This window comes from Alosa alosa, chromosome 5, assembly GCF_017589495.1.
Source record: "Alosa alosa isolate M-15738 ecotype Scorff River chromosome 5, AALO_Geno_1.1, whole genome shotgun sequence".
NCBI lineage: Eukaryota > Metazoa > Chordata > Actinopteri > Clupeiformes > Clupeidae > Alosa > Alosa alosa.
This window is the reverse complement of record NC_063193.1, coordinates 509,201-533,369: the sequence shown is the minus strand read 5'-3', so window position 1 is coordinate 533,369 and position 24,169 is coordinate 509,201. Positions and strand designations below refer to the sequence as shown.

Below are 24,169 nucleotides of genomic sequence, written 5' to 3'. Positions count from 1 at the left end.
TGGTGAAGCACTGCTGAAGGGGAGAATTCCCCCCATTTTGAAAAATGAGCTTAGCCCTGAATTAAACTTAGCTTCATGTGTTCCATTGAACATTATAACAAGTGGGTGACCATAAGGCTAAGTTCAAAGTAAAAAAAATGTATTGAGACAAGGTAGCATCCCATCAGGGTTATTTCAGCATATACTAGCCTATAATATACAAACCATAACTCATAAAAAACGCTTAATTAACTAAGTGCCTGCTGATCAGATAGGCTATGCCTATAGACCCTCTTGAAAGACCCAAAGTGCCAGTCAGATATAGCCTACCTTGAGTCTCACATTTTTAAAGATTCCATGTGTCCATACACAGAATTCACTAGAAGTCATTATTTAAGGGGTTATTTTTCAAAAATTTCTGCCGGGGGTTCATGCCCCCGGACCACCCTAGCCTTCCTGTGTGTGGCACTGGGCTAAGCTCCCAATGTTACAAATGTCTGGCTCCGCCCCTGGTCACTGAGTACCGTCGGTACAAAAAAAGGAAAACAAACAAGTTTTTCGAGTTCCAACAGCTAAAGTAGCCGAGCAGCTACAGCGCTACACTCTAGGGGCATGTCCATGAGCCCCTATGTTCATGCCCTCAGAGTGTAGTGCTGTAGCTGCTTGGTTTCTTTAGCTGTTGTCTTTTTTTTGTAGGCTCATTGAACTGGGCACTAATCCTAGCAACTTTTTTTTAGTTAAAAATGTTGCAAAGTCATCTGCGGACAGTGAAGCGACTTTAAAGTTGACAACAAATGTCTGCCGTCTTTGGAGCTTACTGCTCACTGGTAGAAATCCTTTTCATGTCCAAAATACACCCTAGGTTATTCTTAGGCCAGACTTTCTTAACATTTGTGTATACAAGCTGAAAATTCCAATCAATCAAGAGCTGAACTCACAAGCTACAGTGGAGTGATCCGTTGAGTGTCTCTCCAGGGCAAGCAGATAGTTTTTCCATAAGGTCATTGTCCAAGGGCAATTCCTGACTGCTCTCTCATGGGCAGAAAGAACAACATCTTTCAACTTGAGATGGCGGTCCTGAAAATTCAAGCATATCATATGTACCTTTAGTATACACCAGTGGTTCTCAAACTGGGGGTCGGGACCCCCAGGTGGGTCACCAAAAATATTGGAGGGGTCGCGAAATGATTTGCAGTCTGGATTAAAGACATTTTTGTAAAGGCTTTTAGTCAAAGAAGACATTTTCTGCCTTTGCTTCCAACGCCCATCTCACAACATTTCAAAACCAAATTCAGCCGGTTAGAGAGAAGGGGGTCGCGAGACTTGGCCCATGTTTTTTGGGGGGTCGTCAGAGAAAAAGTTTAAGAACCACTGGTATACACTCATTTTCCCATTTCTATCACGTGACTTGTTAGGGCCCGAGCACCGGATGGGGTAGGCTGAAGGAGTTTTTAGGATAACTTGTCAATGGTGGCACAGCATATCACAAAACGTATGTCATAAATTGGTTACTTGGAAGCACCATCATTGTACCTCACATATTTATTGTGTAGCACCACTTAGTGAATACATCGGTTTAAAATGTCACATCCAACAGGATATGAGTAAGTGTTTCCAATGTATAAAACGTGCAAAAACAAATTGGTACTGGTCAGGGATCAAACCGGTAACAAGCCCGAAGCCTTCAGCAGACATGACATGACCTGGTGCCCTTGTAATATGCATGCAAGTCTATCTAGCACAGCTAACTATTAATCTCAGTGAGTCCTACTCTCCCCCCGTCTAATTTGTCACCCAACAAACATAGATATTAATTTTTATACATGTGTCTCCATGTCATACTGGAGTTGTTCAACAGATTCTAAATTAAATCAGGTCCGTGGCTTTGTAAAAGAGCCTCTTGGGTTGTAACTTTTACAGACAGGGTTACAGCTACCATTGAAGTTCTAGTCAACTCCGGTCTGAATTGAAGTTCTTCAACCTTAAAATAACAGCTTCAAACTCATTTTTGATGCTACGCTGACTGATAATACAGAGATTTGTTTAAATGTATTATTTAACCTTTATTTTACCAGGAAGGTCCCATTGAGACACAATGTCTCTTTTGCCAGAGAGTCCTGGTCATGGCATGGCATCACTGACACCCAGAACACCAGGTATAAAAATTATGGAATCACCACTCTTGGAGGCTGTTCATTCAGCTGTTTCATTTTTTAGAGAAAAGACAAAATCATAGGAATCACAGAAAAATATTTTTCTTTAACAGATTAATATTCTGGCAGCAACAATTGTTGTAATTTAAGGCAATTTATTTTTTAGCTCATGTAGAGGAAAAATATGGAATCACTCAATCCTGAGGGGGAAATTATGGAATCAAATCTAAAGCATCATAATTAGTACTTTGTTGCAGCACTTCTGGCTTTTATTACCGCTTGAATTCTCTAAAGCACTTACTTCACTAATGTAGAACAGTATTCTTCATCAATCAGGTTTTAACTTTGTCAAACAGCAGTTGACAGATCAGTTTACCAGGATGGTGCCTTTTCTTCAGTTTGCACCATACATTTTAAATGGGATTGTATATGCACAAGTATGCATTGAACTTCAGACACTTTTGTGATTCCATTAATCAGAGGTTTTGGTGATCAGTCATTTACAAGGATGATGCTTTATTTTGTCAAAGAGCAAAACATGTTAAAACCATTCTTCAGGAAAGACATATTAAAATGGCATGGCCAGCCAACAGTCTGGATCTCAAGTTGGAATCTGATTGATCAAGAATATCTACATTAGTGAAGTATATGCCTCAGAGAAATCAAGCTGTGCAAAAAAGCCAGAGAAGGTGCAAAAAAGTACTAATAATTATGACGTTTTCGGTTTGTGATTCCATATTTTTTCCCTCAAGATTGAGTGATTCCATATGTTTTTCCAACATTTTTGGTAATTTTCACAAAGCCAGAATGTTTATCTGTTTATCAGAAAAATAGGTGGTACATCTGTGATGTGTATTTTTTTCTAAAAAATAAAACCACTAAATGAACATCTTTCAAGAGTGGGGATTCCATCATTTTTGGCAGGGGTTGTAGACGTTCTGGGTGTCACTTTGTTGCTAAATGGCAAGACGGTGAGGAGCAATTTACTGAACTTTACTGCACTGACTAAACACAAAGAAATGATTGAACTTAAAAACACTGACTTTTAACTTCACTCTCAGTGTGGTATGGTGTATGTATGTATATATGTATGTATGCATGCATGTTTGTATGTATGTAGTATGGTGCTGAATGAGTCAAAAGGTTAATAAAATGATCAGTCTATCAAAAATGGGTTGGCGATTTTCTCACCAAGTAGGTAGTGTACTTCTCCCACAAATCTGGTACCAAGCAGTTTTCCACCAGAGCTCGCTCAAAAATGATCTGAATGCGGGCTGGATCTCCATCCTTCACTTCACAGTCAATGTAAGACTGGTATTCCGCAAGCTTTGGAGCTTCAGCGAGCAGCTGAAACAAAACGTAAGCATGTAGGAAATTAAGACACTGTTCAGGCCATCCATCCATCACACACACACACACACACACACACACACACACCACGATGCTCCGATTGTTTTGGGGGCGATCACCGATCAGTGAAATCCAGCGTTTCCCCTACAATGTATTCAGAATGTACTCCCAGAATGTAAGCACCACTGCAAAAAAGTCGCCTAATTCAAAAAAACAAAACAAAACAAAAAAAAACACGGAAGTGAACTTTGGGAACAGGAATTGTTTAATATGTTTAATATATGCAAAAATATGCTACATTATATTTTAACCAAGGAACCAATTGAAATACACCAGCGAGGTAACTCACCCCTACCTTCAGTATTCTCAGATAAATTAGTAATAAATTAGTAAAGTAATAGGATTATTTTTTTGTAATTAAAGGGGAACTTGGCAACTATTTCAACGTAATAAACCCGTTTAGAAATCATTTGGATGGTTAAATGACCTGTTCCGGTGAAAATGGTGACTTTCCCTGCTGCGCCTAGCGTCTTCAGGCGGAAAACCAACCTTGCAACATTGAGACCACCGTCCCGGAAAGAGAAGTGAGAAACGAGAAACTAGTTTTAAATTGTGTTTCTTACCTTGTAACATCCACATAGTTCTGCCAAACTTATGCTAACCGTTCGCTAGCTTGTAAACAAATCCATGTGCTTTATCATTACCTTTTCCCACAGTTTGAAATAGCATAATGCACAATTTCTTCCCTTTAATTGTAAAAAAAATATTTTCTGTGTTGTGCGTTTTTGCCAAATCATTTTGTTTCATTTCAATTTCTAAAAATAATGTAAGTAATAATTAAAAAATTTGGGCGCACAGTCCTGTACTTAACAACTTACACATTACACTGCAGTCAACAGTTAAACCTACCAATACACCAGTTGCAAAGAATAAAAATGACCGACAACATTTACAGAAAACTAAATTTAAAGAATATTAGTGCCGTTTTATTTTTCTATATTTCGTTTTAATTTCATGCATTGTCATAGTTGCATTTAGCCTGTATATCAAGTATCCTGCAAAATTTTATTTATTTGTGAATCCATACTGCAGGCCTACTACTACTAAAACAAACAGCCCATTTCCCTTCAACAACTCAGCATAGCCTAATGAAGGATATTTGTTGTAAATGACCCCATAACAGGTTCTTTACCGTAATTTAGGCAATTTATCTGTTTATAAATCATATTCTTGATAATGTAGCCCTGAAATGTGTTTTATTAGTTCATGACTGAAGAGGCCTTATGCCTTTATGTAGTAAGGGGTGAGAGGCTTTTCATTTGAAACGTCGTCATAAGAAGAAACTACTGGATCATCTGAGGTAAAAAAGTCTTTTTACTCGTTATCCATGTTATTACTTCAAAGTCGTTTTTAAGTTATTTTTGCTGGTAATTACACCGTAACATAATGCGTGTGTGTGTTCACTTCAGCTGATAATGCCTCGAACAACATTGAATTAATTTACACCTATCGACATATTAGACTTCAATTACACAATTTCCTCATCAAAATTTACAACTAGTCTACTAGATCATATTCCTACCCATCTTCTGAAGACTGCTCTCCCTTTCTTGGATAATGCTTTGCTCCAGATTATAAATAATTCACTGCTATCAGGGCATGTACAATACCACAGTCGTTTAAGTTATCTGTTATTAAGCCATCCCTCAAAAAACCTACCCTTGACCCTAACAACCTGGCTAACTATAGGCCTATATCTACCGTATTTTCCGGACTAGAAGTCGCACTTTTTTTCATAGTTTGGCTGATCCTGTGACTCAGGTGCAACATATATATGTTTTTTTCCTCTTCATGTAATGTAATCTCCCTTTTATGTCAAAAATACTAGAAAAAATAGTGTCCAGACAAATTGGTGCCTTCTTGCATATGAATAAAATCCAAGAATTATATCAGTCTGGTTTCAGAGCTCACCACAGTACTGAATCAGCCTTAGTTTAAGTTTTTAATGACTTCCTCATTGCTGCCAATAATGGACATATATCAATATTGGTCCTCCTGGACCTCAGTGCTGCCTTTGACACCATAGACCATGACATACTACTTCACAGGCTTGAACATTTGATAGGCATTAAAGACTCCGCACTCGCTTGGTTTAGATCATACCTTTCTAACCACAGACAATTTGTACAAGTTCACAATAAACCATCTACCCAGACTATGGTAAAATACGGGGTGCCTCAAGGCTCATTACTAGGGCCCCTGTTATTTTCTCTTTATATGCTTCCCCTAGGCTCTGAAATTAGGAAACATGGCATTAAATTTCATTCTTATACAGACGATACACAACTATACCTTTCTATAAAACCTGACAAATTGACTCTGTTACCCAAACTTGACGTGTATAAGAGACATAAAGACATGGATGACAAATAATTTCCTGCTTTTGAACTCCGATAAAACAGAAGTCATGGTTTTAGGTCCTAAAAAGATGAGGGATAACCTATCCTCATCATAGGCTACATTTACTGATCTTCGACTATCCTCATCCACAAGTGATAAAAATCTAGGAGTTACAATTGACCAAGACCTATCACTAAATAATCACATAAAACAGATTACCAAAACTTAATTTTACCATTTAAGGAACATTTCAAAGATAAGGAAGTCCTTATCCTTACCAGACACTGAGAAATTAATCCATGCTTTTGTCACCTTAAGGATTGATTATTGCAATGCTCTATATGCTGGCTGCAATAACACCTGTCTAAAGAGCTTACAGCTTATACAAAATGCAGCTGCTCGCACACTCACTAGAACTAAAAAATATGAACATATTTCCCCTATCCTGGCAATCCTATACTGGCTGCCTGTTAAAAGTCGCATTGACTTCAAAATATTACTTCTAACATACAAAGCCATTAATGGCCAGGCACCTGAATATATTAAAGATCTCCTAGTCCCATATAACCCACCCAGACCGCTACGATCACAGAATACTAGCCTTCTTGTAATTCCAAGAATCTCAAAAACTACGGTAGGAGGCAGAGCTGCTCAGCTAACGGCACCCATCCTCTGGAATAATCTCCCTTCCTCAATTTGACTAGCAGATACCTTCCCTATTTTTAGGTCTACACTTAAAACTTACCTCTTTACTGCCTCCCATAGTTAGGTATGGTGCGGTGTGGAACTTCACCCACCTCAGGGATTTTTGGAATGGACCACCCTGCTGAGTCCTCGTGTCACTGACCATACCCATACTATGCAGCTATAGCATAGTGCCGTCATGGACTTTAATGTGCCACGCCGTACAACCCCCCCTTGTCTCCTCTCTGCCCTTCTCTCTCTCAACTCTCCCTCTCTTGCCTATTCTCACTATGGTATACTGTAACAATATATAGTACTACTGATTACTTATTGACATTAACCATTTTGATTTTCAGTAATACTAACCCACTCTACATCTCTCTCTCTTCCCCCTTACCTCAATTGTGAGGTATATCATCACTAGTCATCAGCCATCCGTGTGCTTGGCCATCTTCTCACTCATCTCACCTGAAGTCCCATCCCTATGACTGCCCTATCATCGTCTATTACTGTCACCCTACCTGGATTCCTGGCCCGTACAGCCTAGCGACCCACCACCTCTCTATGACAACTCTGCCCGGATTCCTGGCCCGTACTGCCAACCTACCACATGCCCTTTCTCCTAGTCTCCTGGACAATTCCATTTCCTATGCTGGACTATTGAACTTTGACACTAAATTAGCATTAATGCATTTTCATACCGGATATGAAATCATCCCACCTCTTGTAACTTTCACCTCAGGTGGCTTTAAACACCATGTCCTATTCTCTACACCTGACTAACATATGCATTTGTCATGTATACAGACCTTACTGTCCTGTTTCTGACCCTAGGCAGATGGGTCAGGCCCTTGAGTCGTGGATCTGCTCAAGGTTTCTTCCTATATGTATCTCCAATTCTAGGGGTGTTTTTCCTCACCCCTGTTACCCATGGGCCTTCTTTTCTTTTCTCTTATTGTCTAACACTCTGTAAAGCGTCATGAGACATGTATAATGTTTTTGCGCTCTATAAGTACAATTAAATTGAAAATTGAAATTAAGAATAATGTAGCATTTTAGCACACCGTGGTAGAATATATTACTGCAATTATATGATATACTAAATGCTGTTTTTTTTCAAGAGCAATATTATCGGTTATCGTATCGGTATCGGCCACAACAAACCAATAAATAATGGTTATCCACATCTCTAATAGTGATACAATTATGGTTTTATGCTGTTGTCCTTGATCAATGTTGATGAGGTTAAAAAGTCTACTGATGATTTTCAGATCTGTGTTGATTAATGACAAAGGGCAGTAGCTAGAAGGATGTGTTGGGTCCTTGTTGGGTTTCAGTAAAGTGTGATGAGTGCTGTGTTCATTGTTTGTGATGAACGATTTTATGTGTTTTAAGCTCACGTGTGCCCGAACGCGAAACATTACCAATCCACTTGAAATTTGCCCAACTCGATTCTCCACTTCTGAGTTGTGACGCCCACCTGGGTGAAAACCACGACACCTATAGGTCTAGTTCAGTCAGTGCACAGACAGTGGTAGGCCTACAGTAGGTGTCCCCACATGCCTTATTGGTTTCACCTGCACTTAGGGAGTGGGCTATAAAGGGGCTTCTCTCTGTCTTTCAGGTGGGCACTCTTTCCTTTCATATAGGCCCTATTTGACTTCCTTCCTTCACGGACACGCTCTCCATCATTCTTCATCTCACTCTTCTTATCTTAATGATAATTTTCTTCCATTACAACTAACATCCTGATACTGATCTACTAGACGCTCACTATATCCATACACGCACAACATTGCACCAACATACCCTAGACGCACATTATTGACCTGATTTGATTGCAATTTCTAAATAAATTATTATTCTTTACAACCGTTTCTTGTCCATCATTATGTGATGGTGTGAACGAGCCCACGCCGTTATAGCGCGTGAAGCATTATGTAGGCTATACAGTATGTCAGTTCACAGTGTTTGTGCATTATACAGCATGCGTGACTTCATAGAATGAAAGTAAACTAGCCTATTTTAGCTACTTGCAAAGTTGATAAAAAGCAAACTCCTGGTGGTGAGTATGCTTACTAAACTGCATTGTTGAAAGATATAGTTTGTAATTTATTGCCGTAAAAGGCATAGACAATTTTATGGCTGTTTAAAACATATATTGGAATATTAACATACATTTTGTCCGGTCCAAAAAAAAGTCTAGCGGAACCTCTGCTGGAGATATTTGTCGTCAATCACGTGCCAACACATTACTTGGACCAATATTGATGTCATTGTGGTTCATTGAGATATCAGTAATTTATTTCCGTTATAGATTGGTATTGTAGGCATATGACATTCTTTATCAACACAGTAAAAGGACTGTTTCAGTGATACCAAATGCCTTTGCTAGATTTACCCTTTTTCAAGCCAACTTGCTTAAACTAGGTCTACTCTTTCATGTCATTAAGTAACCCACTTTTCCTTTTAGCAGCCTCTTACACTTCTCTTGACATAATTTTCACTCTATTGGCTAAATGCAAGACTGAATGCTGACTGCAAGAAAAATACTTGTCAGACCATCAAGGCTGATTCGCAGAAGCCTTTGGTCAATCATCTGGCCACGGGCAATCACACAATTTCTTATGATGAATTCTGATATAAATGTATTTGTTGCATGCTCGATTACAGTGAACATTATCCTACTAGTTACCAAAGCTTCCTCAAAAGGTTTGATGATCTCCATCTGCTGTAGAGACCTTTTGTAGCTCTGGGAGACCATTTTGGGCACAGCCCCTTCTGTCCATTCACTGTACTCTTCATACGTAGCGTCCATATCTGTGGGGCACATGACACCATTATGCTATCAGAATGATCTTTGAGCCAAGGTTCTTCTTCAAAGAAAAGCCAAAATGTTCAAATTGTTTGAGTGGTCTTGATTATGACAACTCAACATTAATCAAAGTGACATTACCAGAAGTTGTCTTGGTCATGACAAGTTGACATTAAATATGTTTGGGATGTCTTTGTAATGACAAGTTGACATTAACTAGGATGACATTAACAGAACATGTATTAGTCATGACAACTTGACATTCAATTTGTTTGGAGTGTCCTTGACATTAAACAGGATGACATTACCAGAGGACGTCTTTGTCATGACATGACAAACAGAAAATCCACCTCTTTCTGTAGAGATTTTAACAGCACATTGTGTTAAAGGGACACCAGGCAAGCCTGATGCTTTTTCTCTATGAAACTCCGTACGTGTTGATACGTGTGGAGCCCTCGCTCGGTCTGAAGCGGGATATTCTTCCTACAGGCAGTAGGGGCGGGCGAGAGAGTATTCATTTGCCCTGTAATGAGTCATTTAACCATATACCGACTTACGAAGATGACATACACAAAAACGTTACCTGGTGTCCCTTTAAAAAGATTATTTGTTGTGCAATGATACCTAAACTTATCTTATCCTTCATATCTTAATGACATCAAAATGGTATCACTTGAGTTCAAAGAATTTATTTGTTACACTGTAATAATGGCGTCATGACAGTCAGTTCTATCCTTCATGATATCTTCATAACAAATCAAAATGGTAGCACTTTACTTTAGGTCCAAGAATCTATCCATTACACTGTTATAATAGGCTCATGACATCCAGTTTTGTGAAATATCCTGTCACACATCTATCTGACCAAGTGCTAGAATTGGTCTCTAATCTTGCACATCTAATTATAAATCATTGTCAAACATGTCATGAACACAAAAAGAGGTGGATTTTCTGTGTATGTCAAGCTGTCATGACAAACTCCTCTGGCAATGTCATCCTGTCATCCATTAATCTCAAGTTGTCCAAATCAAGACAACCCAAACAATGTCAACTTGTCATGACAAAAACTGGATGACAGTTAATGACAGAAGTCATACATGTTTATGATAGTGTCATGTCATAGTTATGACTTATGTTGACACAGTCAAGTAAAGTGTTACCATTTTTTTTCCAATACTGTTAATAAGCAAATACGCAGTATGATAGGCTTCTTTGTTCTTCTTTGTACATAACTTCAGAGTAAGAGTGGGTCATGAAAGAGGTGTCATTTATTCAAAGTAGAGGAAAACATGATCATTGTTCATTTTTATTGGGAAATGGAAAAATGGCATTACAAATAACCCCAAATGAAAGTATATGTTTATAACATAAATCAAATGGGGATGATGAGATTAACTACTTTCCAGCAGGACTTGGCACCTGCCCACAGTGGCAAAACTACTAGTAACTGGTTTGCGGACCATGGTATTAATATGCTTGGTAGGCCAGCCAACTTTTCAGAATGTTGATATTTCTGTATTGTAAACTTTTTTTATTCTAATATTTTGAGATCAGTAAGCCATAATCAGCATTAAAACAATAAAAGGCTTGACATTTTCACTTCATGTGTAATGAATGTAGAGTATATGAAAATTTCACTTCTTGAAATAAATCATGGGGACTTATGGGGATTGTATTCGTATTCGAGATGCATCTGTATGCATTGGGGATCTGAAAGACCACAGTTTAAAAGAGCAAATACATTACCCATGAGAGGCACGGACAACTGGCGACGGAATAGTGAATTAATGCGTTCAAGCTGGGTATTGAGCAGCTCCTGTTGCTCAGGTGTAACCACATCTCCAGGGACAGGCTGTACAGAGATGATGTGGAAAAGTGAGTAATATGTTATAAATAATATATAAAAAATATAAATATAAATAATAATATGTTGATCACAAAAGGTCTCAATGTCTCTACAGCTGTTAAAGACCTGGCGTTATCCGATAATTTCTGCGTGTACTTTGATGTGTCTATGTCCCCACACACTCTCTTTGAGCAAGCACTTTCACAGACATCAAGTCAACTGTCAGACTCGGTAGAAGACTTATTTGATCATTTCATTGCAAAAATGGCAAACATTATGGATGACATTGCTCCATTACAACTCAAGAAAGTTAAGGAAAAACAGAAAGCACCATGGAGGCAAAATCCAGCGGTTAAACTCCTAAAAAGAGAATGTAGGAAGACTTAAAGAAAATGGCATAAATACAAACTTCAGATCCACTATGAAATCCATAAAGAGATGCTCCTCACATATAACTCTGAAATAGGCAAAGCAAGACAGTCTTTCTTTTCTAACATTATCAGTAGAAGTTCAAATAACACTCGTATTCTACAGTATTTTCAACTGTTGATAAGTTAACAAATTCCCCCTCACAATTAGCACCTGATCTTCTCTCAACTAATTAATCCAATGAGTTGTCATCTTTTTTCAAAAGAAAAATTGACAAAATCAGACTCAACATGTCTGCTCAATTACTAATTCAACAACCGGAACTTCCAGCTACAAACAGAGGGAAAGTTAACTTGATGTCAGAGTTCAGCTTGATAGACTACGAAACACTTGAAAAAACGGTACAGAATCTCAGCTCTTCCACATGCGTCTTAGACACTCTGCCTACCAATTTCTTTAAAAAACTGTTTTTCACCTTATAGCAGCAGATGTCCTTCAAATTGTAAATGTATCACTGCTGTCTGGCACTTTTCCTAAGTCACTAAAAACAGCTGTTGTAAAGCCACTTTAACATTATTGAAAAAGTAGTCTTTAATCAACTAACCACCTTCCTAAGTAGTTAATCCCTTGATTACTTTCAGTCTGTTTTTTGGCAAATCACAGCACTGAAACAGCTCTCATTAAGTTTTCAATGACAACATCAATCCTAGTGCTATTGGACCTTACTGCAGCATTTGACACTGTTGATCACAATATTTTACTACACAGACTAGAACACTGGGTTGAATTTACAGGCATAGTTATCAACTGGCTAAAATCATATCTACAAGAAAGGAGCTTCTTTATTACCATCGGAAACTGTACCTCAACACCAACGTCCTTGACCTGTGGTGTTCCCCTGGGGTCGATCTTGGGGCCACTATTATTCAACCTCTATATGCTCCCTACCAAACAACTATGGTCCCCTTGACTCTATGTGTCAGTGTTATAGAACAAATCAACACCTGGATGTCTCAATTTTTTTCAGCTGAACAAAGAAAAAAACTGAAGTAATTATATTTGGTAAAAAGGAGGAAAGACTTAGGGTTGCCACTCTCCTTGACACAAAAGGGTTGAATGCAAAGGATACTGTTAAAAATCTTGGTGTATTAATTGACAGTGATCTCAATTTCAACAGCCACATGAAAGCGATAACTAAATCAGCTTTTCACCACCTCAAAAATATTGCCAAACTGACGGCTGATGTCAAAACATGACTTAGAAAAACTCATTCATGCATTTATCTCCAGCAGGGTTGATTATTGCAATACAGGGACTTCCTAAAAAGACTATTAAACAGCTTCAGGTGATACAAAATGCAGCAGCAAGGATTCTAACAAAAACTAAAAAGAACTGACCACATTACTCCAAGTCCCTGCACTGGCTTCCAGTAAGTCAGAATTGACTTTAAAACACGATTGCTTGTTTATAAATCAGTAAATGGAGCAGAACCTAAATACCTATCAGACATGCTTCAGCAGTACACACCTTCTCGTCCTCTCAGGTCCCAGGTGAAAAACCTGTTAGTAAAACCTACTGTTTGCACTAAACATGGTGAAGCCGCTTTTAGCTGTTATGCAACTCAGCTTTGGAACCAACTTTTACAAAGTTACAAATTCTGAATCTGCCTTGAAAATTATTCTACATTGTCTTTTATTACTTTTTTACTACTTTTGCCTTTGTTTTTTGCTTATTAATTATTCTTTATTTTTAAATATTTTACATTGTATGTTTTATGTTTTCTTTTTATTACACGGCTCTTCAGAGTGCTGCAGAAAGTTCCATTCACATGAATGGGCCTTCCCAACGTTCGGGCCTATGTTAAATCTATATAAATCACCGGCAAAGTATATAATTACCGCTGTCAATGGCAACGGGTTGATTAACGTCTTTCATATCCCTCCGCAAGAATTCCGTTCGCTTATTGCAATGGAATTTCATTGAAAGGGAAAGTAAGCTAGTAAGACGTTGCCACGCAACACCTGAAACTGTCAAGTTCTATCTGTGTGGCGAACTATTTATTTTGTCAGCGGAAGACACGAAACAGTAGCAAAATCATTTTTTTTTGTGATTATGTTTTTTATTCACATTTTCTGCAAAAATGGTACAAACAGTAAACGCAACATACATGCAAAATCATTTTTAAAGATTCATTGTGTTAGGTTTCTTTTCTCGTTTTGGGAAGTAGCCGTGTAATAAGAGGGAAAATGTATTGTCCGCCGGTAATTATCAGAAAATAAGTCCCTTCAGGTCGAAGCACCTGCCGGCGGACAATACATTGTCCCTTACTTATTATGATCTTTACCTTTTTAACTATTCTTCACTATATTGCCATTCAACAAACGTTGCCAATTTAACAATCAGAATGTTGATGGTATATTCATTTATCAAGTATTTACAAATGAAACCAACATAATGCAACATTTACAACTATTAAATAAGTATTTAATAATTGACAATTATTCATAGGTTACCTATGGTGTCAGTTCACCAAAAAAAATCTAAGAATAGGCAGATATATATTTTTAGCCTCTAAGGTGGATCATTTAGGTTGTAAAAACATTTAGGTTACTGTATCCGAACACCGAAGCAAAATGCTAATAAAGAATAAAGCAAAGATGTATCAGTGTGGTGAGTATTTACTGCAAATACTATGCCATTTTAATTCATTTAATTTGTGTCAAGATCACAGAGCAAAGACTAATGGGTAGGTCCAGGGCCGGTTCTCCCTATACGCACACTACACAAGTTGCATAGGGCCCCGCAAGTTAATGAAGGCCCCCTCCCCCGTCTCCCAAGTAGCCTATACAGTTATAGCGACAGTGCCTCATACATTAAGAAGATGAACATGAAACCAAATTACCATTCAGGGCATGAAACAAGGAAGAAACGTCACAAGAATGACCAGCAGGAACAGCAGTCAGGTAAACTTGCGTTCGTTCCATGGTTTGATGTCAACATGCATCTCTCCAGCGCGTGTTGTTGGCCTAGCCTAGGCCTACCTAACAGGGAAGTGAATCCCCTGATCTTTCTGCAGCTTGCTTGCCAGCCTTTCTCAGTCACAGTACTTCGCAAAGTTGTGAAATATAATTGCATATTCCGTTTTTTTAATGCGGGCGACTGGCTACATTTTGAAATAACCGCATCTTTAAAGGAACCGTATGTAAGAAATGTGTTTCAATTAATCATAAAATGGCCCTGATAAGTCAGTAGACAGTAAGAAATCATGTTCATTTCAAATTCATCACTGACAACAGTAGTCCGGCCAGGATATTATCATTTAAAAAGTGAAGTTGCAGCCCTCAACTGATGTTGATGTTGTGTTTTGGCCTGATGCGCCACCCTCCACCTATCTACTAATCACAAAGTCAGTAGTGTTTCGGCATCCAGGTTGGCAACCTCGAGTTAGGGGGGAAGAGGAGGGGATACACCGCTCTACAGTAATTTGAAAGTGATTGCAGTACCAGTTTTGGCCACAATCTTACATATGATTCCTTTGAATGGGACAGTAGATGCACATCGTAAATTAGGCCTATATGAAGTATTAAAATGATTTTTTTAAAATAGCCTACGTTTGAAAAAAATATTGAAATAATATATAAGAGAATCAGGGGAGCCAGTTCATAGCCTATGTCTTTGGCAAGTAGCCTACTACAGGCACAGGTGAAGAACAGTCAGTCAGCAGGCTAACAGACCCTTACAAAAAAAACTGCACTACTTCAAGTGTCAAACTGCAGATTTCTGAGTATGAAAACTGCAGTTTTGGAGAAAATATTTGCAGCTCTTATCCAGGGAATTCAGTATTTTAGACGCAAAAAACTGCATTGTGCATAGTACTGTACTTTACTACAGAAATGCAGTATTTTAGACATGAAAATACTATACTGCATTGTAGCCTACTGTAGTATAACTGAAATGTAGGCTACTTTGAAAAAACTGCAGTTATTTTTTGCAAGGGGATATGTACAGCAAACATCAAAAGCAAACAGCCCAGACCCTTTATTGGGAAAAAACACTATATTTGGTAACTTCCAGACATCCAAAATGGGGTGGGATGATTGTATTGGGAGCACTGAGGTGTTAACCTGACTCTCGCCAGATTAATTTTGTTCCATCTGGCGAGAGTCAGGTTAGTAACGTGTCAGATGGTACTATACATTTTAGGGCTCAGAGTTCAGGTAGGAGGGCCCCTTAGCAGTATTTTGCTTAGGGCCCCATGGAGGTCTGAACCGGCACTGGGTAGATCCTCTAAGAAGTGGAGACACATCAGCTGAAAGGGCTGAATAGCTGGAGGTTCCTATAAATGTTCCTGCTACATGGGTATTTTGCTTTTATTACAGTTTCTGTAATCGAAATGCAGCTATGGATGCTCTGTTGTTCGCTGAATGACCGTGTGGCCAGATCTTAAAACTTTTCCAAGAAGACTTTTTAAACCTACAATCTATATATGTTCACCACATTTCAGGCATAGGTAACATTTCAAAGTAAATGAAAATGAAAAAACAAACTTTTCAAATAGTGCATGTTCCTTTCTAGTTTTGAAGTTACCATGAAGCTTTCTCAAATGTTGAGCTCAGTTTTGTCAAGAGTAAACAATTGTCTTTCTCTGGAAGCTTTGTCACCCTGTGAGGTGAGGACAAACTAAGTCTCTATGAGCATTCTTCAGAATGTTATTGATGTGCAAGCTACATTATGGAAAAACGAAATAAACTAAAATATGGAAAATTTCACCATTTCAAATTTTACATGAGATATACCTCATCTCTATCCCATAAAATGTTCAACCACATGGCATCTGACCCACATGATCATTTTGACCACTGATTTTTGTAACTTTTTTACCAAGCTTGAATATGTTCCGAGGGGACAATGAAAGACAAAATTTAGATCTAACACTTTTAAGCTGTCAGCAGGGTCAACAGAAAGAAAACTTTGGCTTGTACCTCATGCTGTGGGTCATTAAGATTGGTGCTTTTTACAGATAAACCTATATTTTAGAGCATTGTTTCCCAAAGACTGGGTCGCGACTCACAGTTGGGTCGCAAGAGATTTTTTTGGGGTCGCCTTGTCACAATGTAGATCTGCAATTAGGGCTGGGACAACGCGTCGATGTAATCGATGACGTCGACGCAAAATATGAGCGTCGATTCATCAAGCATAACGTGTGCTGCTAAATATTTTTAATTTTATACCTTCAGTGTTTTCCATACGTTGACTAATCTGTGGCTGGGCACCACGAAATCAAAACCGGCCACCACACATTGATAGAACACATTGTTCTATGTTGTAGGCCTACTATTTTAAAGATAAGATAAATTAATTTCATTGAGCTGCACTTTTTACTCACACAGCCTTTCCTCGCCCCGCCCGCTCTCTCTCGTAACGAGCCCGCTGCTCCTCTGCATGTGCATTTAACAAAATATTCACGATTGTTGAAGGATTGTTGTTGCCACATAGAAGCACTGCATATAACAGTGGGCTAAATTGCTATTAAATCCGCTTAGCATCGTGTCCATGCTGCGCAAATTTGTTCTAAACTACTGCATTAAAAGTTAAAGTAAACTCTAAACTCTGCTAAGGTCTTATCACAACATAACTTAGTACATTGAGGAGACTAAACTAAGAGACAGTATGCAATCAAGCAGTATCTCAAAGCTAACGTAAGAATACTGTTTGGATGTCAACTTTAGCATTCTTACTTGCAGCTGCTTGTATTCCTTACTCATGCAGGGCTCATTTTATTGACTCGGAATGTTTGCAAAATCCTGATGTAAATGGAAAAGTGTTTTCTAAGACTCAAAAGTGCTTGTCCAAAGAAGTAGGCCCTACGAACCGTTATTTGAACTGACTATGTTATGAATTGCATCCACACATCAGCAGCCTTTTAACTGTGTTAATGTTAATTGCAAGGATTCCCACACGAACGTCTTAAAATGACAGGCACTCAATTAATTGACATACACTACTGAACATTATTGAATGCTACCTCTAACTAAGAATGCATTACTTTGCACTTGTATAGGCGTAGTCTTATTTTGGAATCTTAAAGAGCAATAAACAAATATTGCAATGTTAAAAAATTCATGTTTTTTCATTCAGATATGTAAATAAACATGTATAAGTTGCGATTATAGTGAATTAATAGGGAGATAAATCGATAATCGAATCAAATTCGAATCAGACTGAAAAATGAATCGTTAGATTAATCGATGCATCGAAAAAATAATCGCTAGATTAATCGTTTAAAAAATAATCGTTTATCCCAGCCCTATCTGCAATATACCTTTCTGACACGAGGGAGCTAGTGAGTCGGCGAATCCAGAGTCGTATATATACCGCTCTGGGCGAATCCAATTGTATCTGCCAGCCCTGAACGAGTGTAGGCTACCTGCAGATAGGTTTAACATAAAGTTGAGAAATGCTTGCTTGGTTGTCGAGAAAGGGTAACGATGATAGAATCAGCAAAGGTTAGTGCACTTCAGGAAAGCGAGTGAGGTCAGGTGCCAATCCGCAATGAATCTGCAACTAGTGTTAGCGTTGAAAATACAGAGGGTGTAGGCCTATGTGAAAATGAGGCTAGCATTAACGCTGCAGCACAAGGATCTGAGCCTCGTCCTCCTGCAAAGAAAATAAAAATAGCGACAACGGCAAGGCCGTACAAAGATAACTTTTTGAATTACGGCTTTGTAAATTGTGCTGGTCCTAGCCAGGATGCAAGGCCAATGTGTGTCATTTGCAGTGAAAAACTGGCGAACGAGAGTTTGAAGCCAACTAAACTTGAGACATTTAGAAACACTGCACCCTGAATTTGTGGACAAACCATTAGATTTCTTTCAAAGAAAGGCACAGGAGATTAAATCATCTGCAAACGTTCTCCGCAGAAATGTCACATTAAATGACAAAGCCCAACTCGCCTCTTACCAGATTGCTTACCGTGTGGCCATTGAGAAACAGCCAAACACTATCGCTGAAAAATTACTTTTGCCTGCCGCAATTGACATGGTTAGCGCGGTCATTGACGAGAAGTCTGCTGAAAAATTAAAATGCATCCCCATGAGTAACAACACTGTCTCACAAAGAATACATGACATTGCAGACAACCTCGAGGAGCAGCTTGTTAACCGACTAAAGGCAGCAGGGTGTTTCTCAATACAGCTGGATGAGAGCACTGACGTCTCAGATTGCGCAACCTTGCTGGTTTATGTTAGGTATGGCTGGGAAAATAAATTTATGGAGGACATGTTGTGTTGCTTGAATATCCCTACGGGAACTACAGGAGAACAGATATTTCGGGTTTTGAACGACTATGTGGTTAAGTGTGGACTTGACTGGGGCAATTGTGAGGGCATAACCAGCGATGGGGCCGCAAATATGACAGGCAAGAATAGCGGAGTTGTAAAACGAACTAGATGTACCGCATAGCGATACAAAATATGACGGCCGCTCAGTCCTGTACATCCGTTCCGCAAAAATAAATCACACTTCAATTTGTCTCCATATTTTACTCCATCCCCCACTCTTGAAACTTTTGTGTATGCTTGTTTGGCATGCCTGAGTGTGTGTGTGCGCGGCTGCACAGAAAGTAGCCTACTGGTGCTGAAAAGGTGAATAGATTGTAGAATAGCCAAAGAAGATGTAGCATTATTATAAAACCTTTAAAATCTCAACAATCACAAGTAGGGCAGTTCATCACAGTTCATCCATTGCAACTGGATTGATGAAAGGTCACTTACACCTGTAGGCTACATTGTATTTGGGAAAAGCAAAAGGTATCAGCATAATGTTATTCATTTATTTATAAACAAAACCATCTCCATGGCTAGTCTGGCTTTCACCAGACCAAGCTCAATCTTTTAAGAAATCAAAAAATAAAAAGCGGGCAGATCAGGCTGGGTTCACCCAGCCTAGTCCATAGGCACCCGATATGGTTTAATTTTCCGATTGAGATATCCACGCTCTGGCTATTCTAAATGCAAAAATGCATCAGGGAGTTCATCCTATCCTTATTAGACGTTCTCTGCGGTAAACTACACTCCTTGTAGGAAGCGTCCATTGTTTTTCCAACCCACTTTTAACTTCCAACAAAATTACGTCTCACTGCAACGATGCGCCATCTAGTGGACAAACGACTACTTATCACCAATACTGGAAATGCAGCCATGATGATGAATATTTATTTTGGCTTTCTTTTAATCCTACTGAATTTGTAATTATGTATCGGCCGTTCTAATACCGATAGTATGCGGGTGCCTGTGTGTGTGTGTGTACATGTATATATGTGTGCACCGCCATCTACAGGCCAATGAGTGTACAGTCACTAAATGTACACATAACCTAATTTTTTTTAGACCCCCCCATGGATGAAATTCTACAAAACTGGCATACCCCCAGAGAATGCCAGGTCAATCATACACATAAAATTTGTGCAGTTCTGAACATCTTAACTGAAGATAGGGGCGATTAAAGCAGAATAATATTGCATTTTCATTTCTTACCGGGGGGGTGCAAATCACAAATGAGTGATTATGGGCCAGATTGATGTGGGCCCTTGAGACCAACATACCACAAAAGATTCTTCATCCTCAGTGCCACGGTTCAGGTAGTTATTTAGGAAACACTGCTTTTTTTGCGGTTCGAGGGGCCCAGCACGGGGGGGCCCCGGGGAAGAAACGAAATTTTTCCGTAAAAGTCTAGTGGGGCTACATACCCACCAAATTTCATGTGCCCCGGTGGTTCGGTGTCCCGGGTATCGTTGACCAAAAATTCAGGAAGTAGATGACATGATGTTGCGGTCACACACGTGAAACACCTCTCTGCTCTTATTCAAACTCATCTCGCTGCGCTTATTGAGAGCATTTTGATCGCTATTTCCCCAACAGAGAGGTATGACATTCTGAATGATAAAAGGAGGATCCAAAACCCCTTCGAATTTGAGAGTCCAGAGTCTTTGCTTGAGTTGACGCTTAGTCCTGCAGAAGAAACTGAGTTGTTTTCTGAAATTGGGTAGGTATACCCAACAATAAAATTCTCATAGAAATACTCAAAAATTTGGAGGTATAACTTTGCAGGCATTCCTCTGAGATGAAGAGGCACACAATGGAGAATAAAGAAAATGTGAGGGAGTTAAAGGAGGCACCAGTTGATTTCACATGGAATGACCAATCTGGTTAGACTAGGTAAACCCAGCCCGATCTGCCGGCGATCTGATTTTGCCCTGAAGCTCAGGCTGGAAATTTTCCAAATTTTTCTATTCTACTTCCATTACAAATCTATGGGGACCAATCACAAACTGGCTTATCCACCTGGCGCACCCGGATAGTTGGTCTGATTGGTTGAAGGACTATCAAATTGCATACAGAGTCATTTAAACTATGCCCGCTGATCACGCCTCGTGCAGCAGAAAGTACAGAGCAGACTCCCCAGACTAATGTTCAATTTTAAAAGATGATGTGTCAAGCTACCATCTGGTACTAAACTGCAGCAACTGTAGCCCAATTCATCACTCCAGTGGATGTATGTCTTGTTTTCCAATTACCGTAACTATCCATTTATGCATTGCATGTTATAGAGTAAAACCAGTGGAAGCTTTATCAATCATCTTAACGCAACAACTTATTTGATCAGGCAAAATAAATAAATCATACCTGCAATGATGACATAATAGCCAGCTCAAACTCTCTGTAGGCTTCCCATAAGGCAGCACCTTTTACCATGTGCAAACCCACTGCAGACAGGCCTCTCTCGAAAAGAGTCCTGACCTTCTCAATTCCTCCAGGTGATCCCATACCACCAATGGAGTACTGGGCATACTCAAGCCAGATATCTGGACCTGCAATCACAATGTTTAGGTTATATGTTATTAAATGTTGGACTAGCCGCTTCCAAGTGGTACTGATTATCTCTCGAAATAATTTATTCCTTTAGTAAATTAGCAAAGTGAACTGTAACTTTGAACAGTAGTTCCCAACAATTAAAAGGTAAAACTCACAGATGTAGTCTTTCACCGCTTTCTCAAACAGCTCATACATCCTCTCTCGCTCAGGAACATCTTCTGCAAGCTTAATCTCATCTTTTAGCCAGTCAAGCCACAGCTCTACAAATTAATGTCAAGAGAACTTAATCATTTTAGATTCAATTAAATTACATTAGATATATGGGTAATTCCACGTCAATTCAACCGGGGCCCAGGGTTTCCCGCAGAAAATTTGTTAGTCAAGGTGGTAGGTGGGGTTTGCCGTCGGGGGTGGGGGGGATTGGTTTGTGCCATATTACAATTATAAAATTATGAATATCAATTATTTATCAAAATAACAGTTGCAAGTGCAATTTTAACACCATATAGGCCAATACAAATCTATACAAATATTTACAAATAGTGTGTTACAAAGTGCTAAACAACCTAACAACTGAAACAAGAACAGTGAATTAATATGTGCAATTTTAACAAACACTAGGCTATACTGTACAAACTATACAACACTGAAGTGCAAAACAACAAGGGCCCTAATTGCACTCTTTTGCAAGTGCGGACCATTTATGCTTATTTTCATGCAGGCTGTCAGACTGTTGCCCTGCAGCCTATTCCGCAAGTCTGTCTTGAGAGTATTTTATAAGTTTGTGTAAGATTTACAATTTTTATTAGAAGGTTTGGCGAACGATGATAGATAGCGCAATGACATTCACCCAGCAGATGCTGCTGTTCGGACGCATCACATGATTCAGAGGCATATCCTATACCCGTAAATCCTCAAATTATGGCCGGGATGATAATTGCCAGTAGCCTATGGCTATCAGTCCACGAGCACTATAAGACATTGTTTCGATTTAACTCAATGAAATTAGAGCTCTTCTTAATAATTTATATTGTTGGTTGGTTTAATACTGTTGCCAATGAAAAGTCATTGTCCTAATGGGTCTCAACACGTTGCTCTCAGTCGCTTGCCATCCTCTTTATGCCAGAGGCTGAAGCCACTACGTTTAAACACAATTGTTGCCGCGAGGAATTCCAGCCTACGAATTTAATAAAATTAAAAAAAAAAAGTAAAAAAAAAAAAAAAAAAAATCAATTTAGGCCACCGGCACAGCGCAGCGCACGTTCAATGACTGAATTAAAGCAACTGCCTGTCTCGCAATAAATCCACAGCGGGTGGAATTCCCTACACTCTTTCAACTATATGAAACTTAATAGTCAACCATCAAATACCCCCCAGATTTCAGTACCCATCAGTCCCAACATTTAGCAATATAATCAAACAGTCCAAAAAAGTAAATTAAATCCCAAACCAAACCGAAAATCGTATGCTTTTGATAGCCTACCGCTGCATTCAAACGAAATGCCTCAGAATAAAACATAAAAATAAAAACCTGTTATATAAAACCTATTTTTGTTCCTGTTTATCAACATGAATTTACTGAATTGTATTTCTTAAAGGGGCAGCGCTTTTTGTTTGTTCTTCTTTTCTTTGAACTCCTTAAAGAAGCCCTATGCAACAATTTTAGCAAAAATTACCTTAATTATGCAGGTTGACAGTCATTCTGATGGTTCTACAACACTTTTTGGGTGGTTTGGTGGGTGCTTCGTCTCCCCCTAGTGCTTCTCCGCGGAAAAAAACGAATATGCAACTTTCTGGTCACGGTCCAAACAAATCCGGATGTAACTCAGCGGAAGTATATCGCGCCTCGAAAATGTAGTCAGATTGTAGTTTCTAAGAAGACTGCAAAGCGGACTCCGACTTGGCTTTGTTGCTGTTGAAATTGTTTCATTGTGAGCCCTGTATGTGTTTAGCTTGGTTTCTCGATGGCTAGCTCGCTAGCTAGTGGGGGTTTAGCGTAGCAGTCACTGGCTACCGAAGCTGCAGTGGGAGCCATGTCGTGAAAAATGTGAGCTCAAATCAGGCGAAAACCCAGAAACAGCGAAGGAATAACCAGACCTGCATAGGGCTTCTTTAAATTAAAGGCATAGGCCTATTAGTAGCCTTCTTTAAGACACTAAGTGAAGTTGTGACCAAGTGAAGTTAATATGAATTAACATTTAAAAACATGTTCAATTATATATATATATATTTTATATATATATAATATATATATATATACTAATATTTTCATATATAAATCGACCAGACCAAACTTGCCAAAAAACTAAAAAAGGTGCAACATATAGTCCGGAAAATACGGTATTTCAAAATCAAATGGACGGAACGGCGCGTCTCGCCTGCGTGCCCTTTTACATTCAAACCCATAAGGGACAAAAACTGCTTTACCTTCGGTAAGTGGGAAAAGCTCGCTCATCTTCAATCGGGCTTTACGTAGACGATGCAGTTTCCCTTCCTGCCGCAAAAGCTTGATGAGGTCCACATGGCAATTGTAGTCAAAGGCATTGATGGAGAGCTAAAATTCCAAATAAAATGAGATGAGCAAAAGACACATTAAAGGAGAATTCCGGTGTGATATTGACCTAAAGTGTGTTGAAACATGATACTGAGTGTGAACGTATGTCTCAAGTCAAGTCAAGTCAAGTCAGATTTATTTTTAAAG

At 38.9% G+C, this 24,169-nt stretch overlaps 1 protein-coding gene across 5 annotated transcripts in view; it reads right to left on the bottom strand.

The window, feature by feature from the left end:
- The window catches only part of sart3 (spliceosome associated factor 3, U4/U6 recycling protein), a 134,322-nt gene that overhangs the window by 88,160 nt on the left and 21,993 nt on the right, over positions 1-24,169 (bottom strand). For all 5 annotated transcript variants that reach the window (XM_048243279.1, XM_048243276.1, XM_048243275.1 and 2 more), the window contains exons 2-8: positions 23,896-24,022; positions 21,624-21,728; positions 21,280-21,464; positions 11,128-11,233; positions 9,262-9,386; positions 3,324-3,479; positions 918-1,056 (exon numbers count right to left, since the gene is read on the bottom strand). In XM_048243279.1, the coding sequence (XP_048099236.1) occupies positions 918-1,056; positions 3,324-3,479; positions 9,262-9,386; positions 11,128-11,233; positions 21,280-21,464; positions 21,624-21,728; positions 23,896-24,022 (943 nt within the window). The remainder of the gene's footprint in view (positions 1-917; positions 1,057-3,323; positions 3,480-9,261; positions 9,387-11,127; positions 11,234-21,279; positions 21,465-21,623; positions 21,729-23,895; positions 24,023-24,169) is intronic.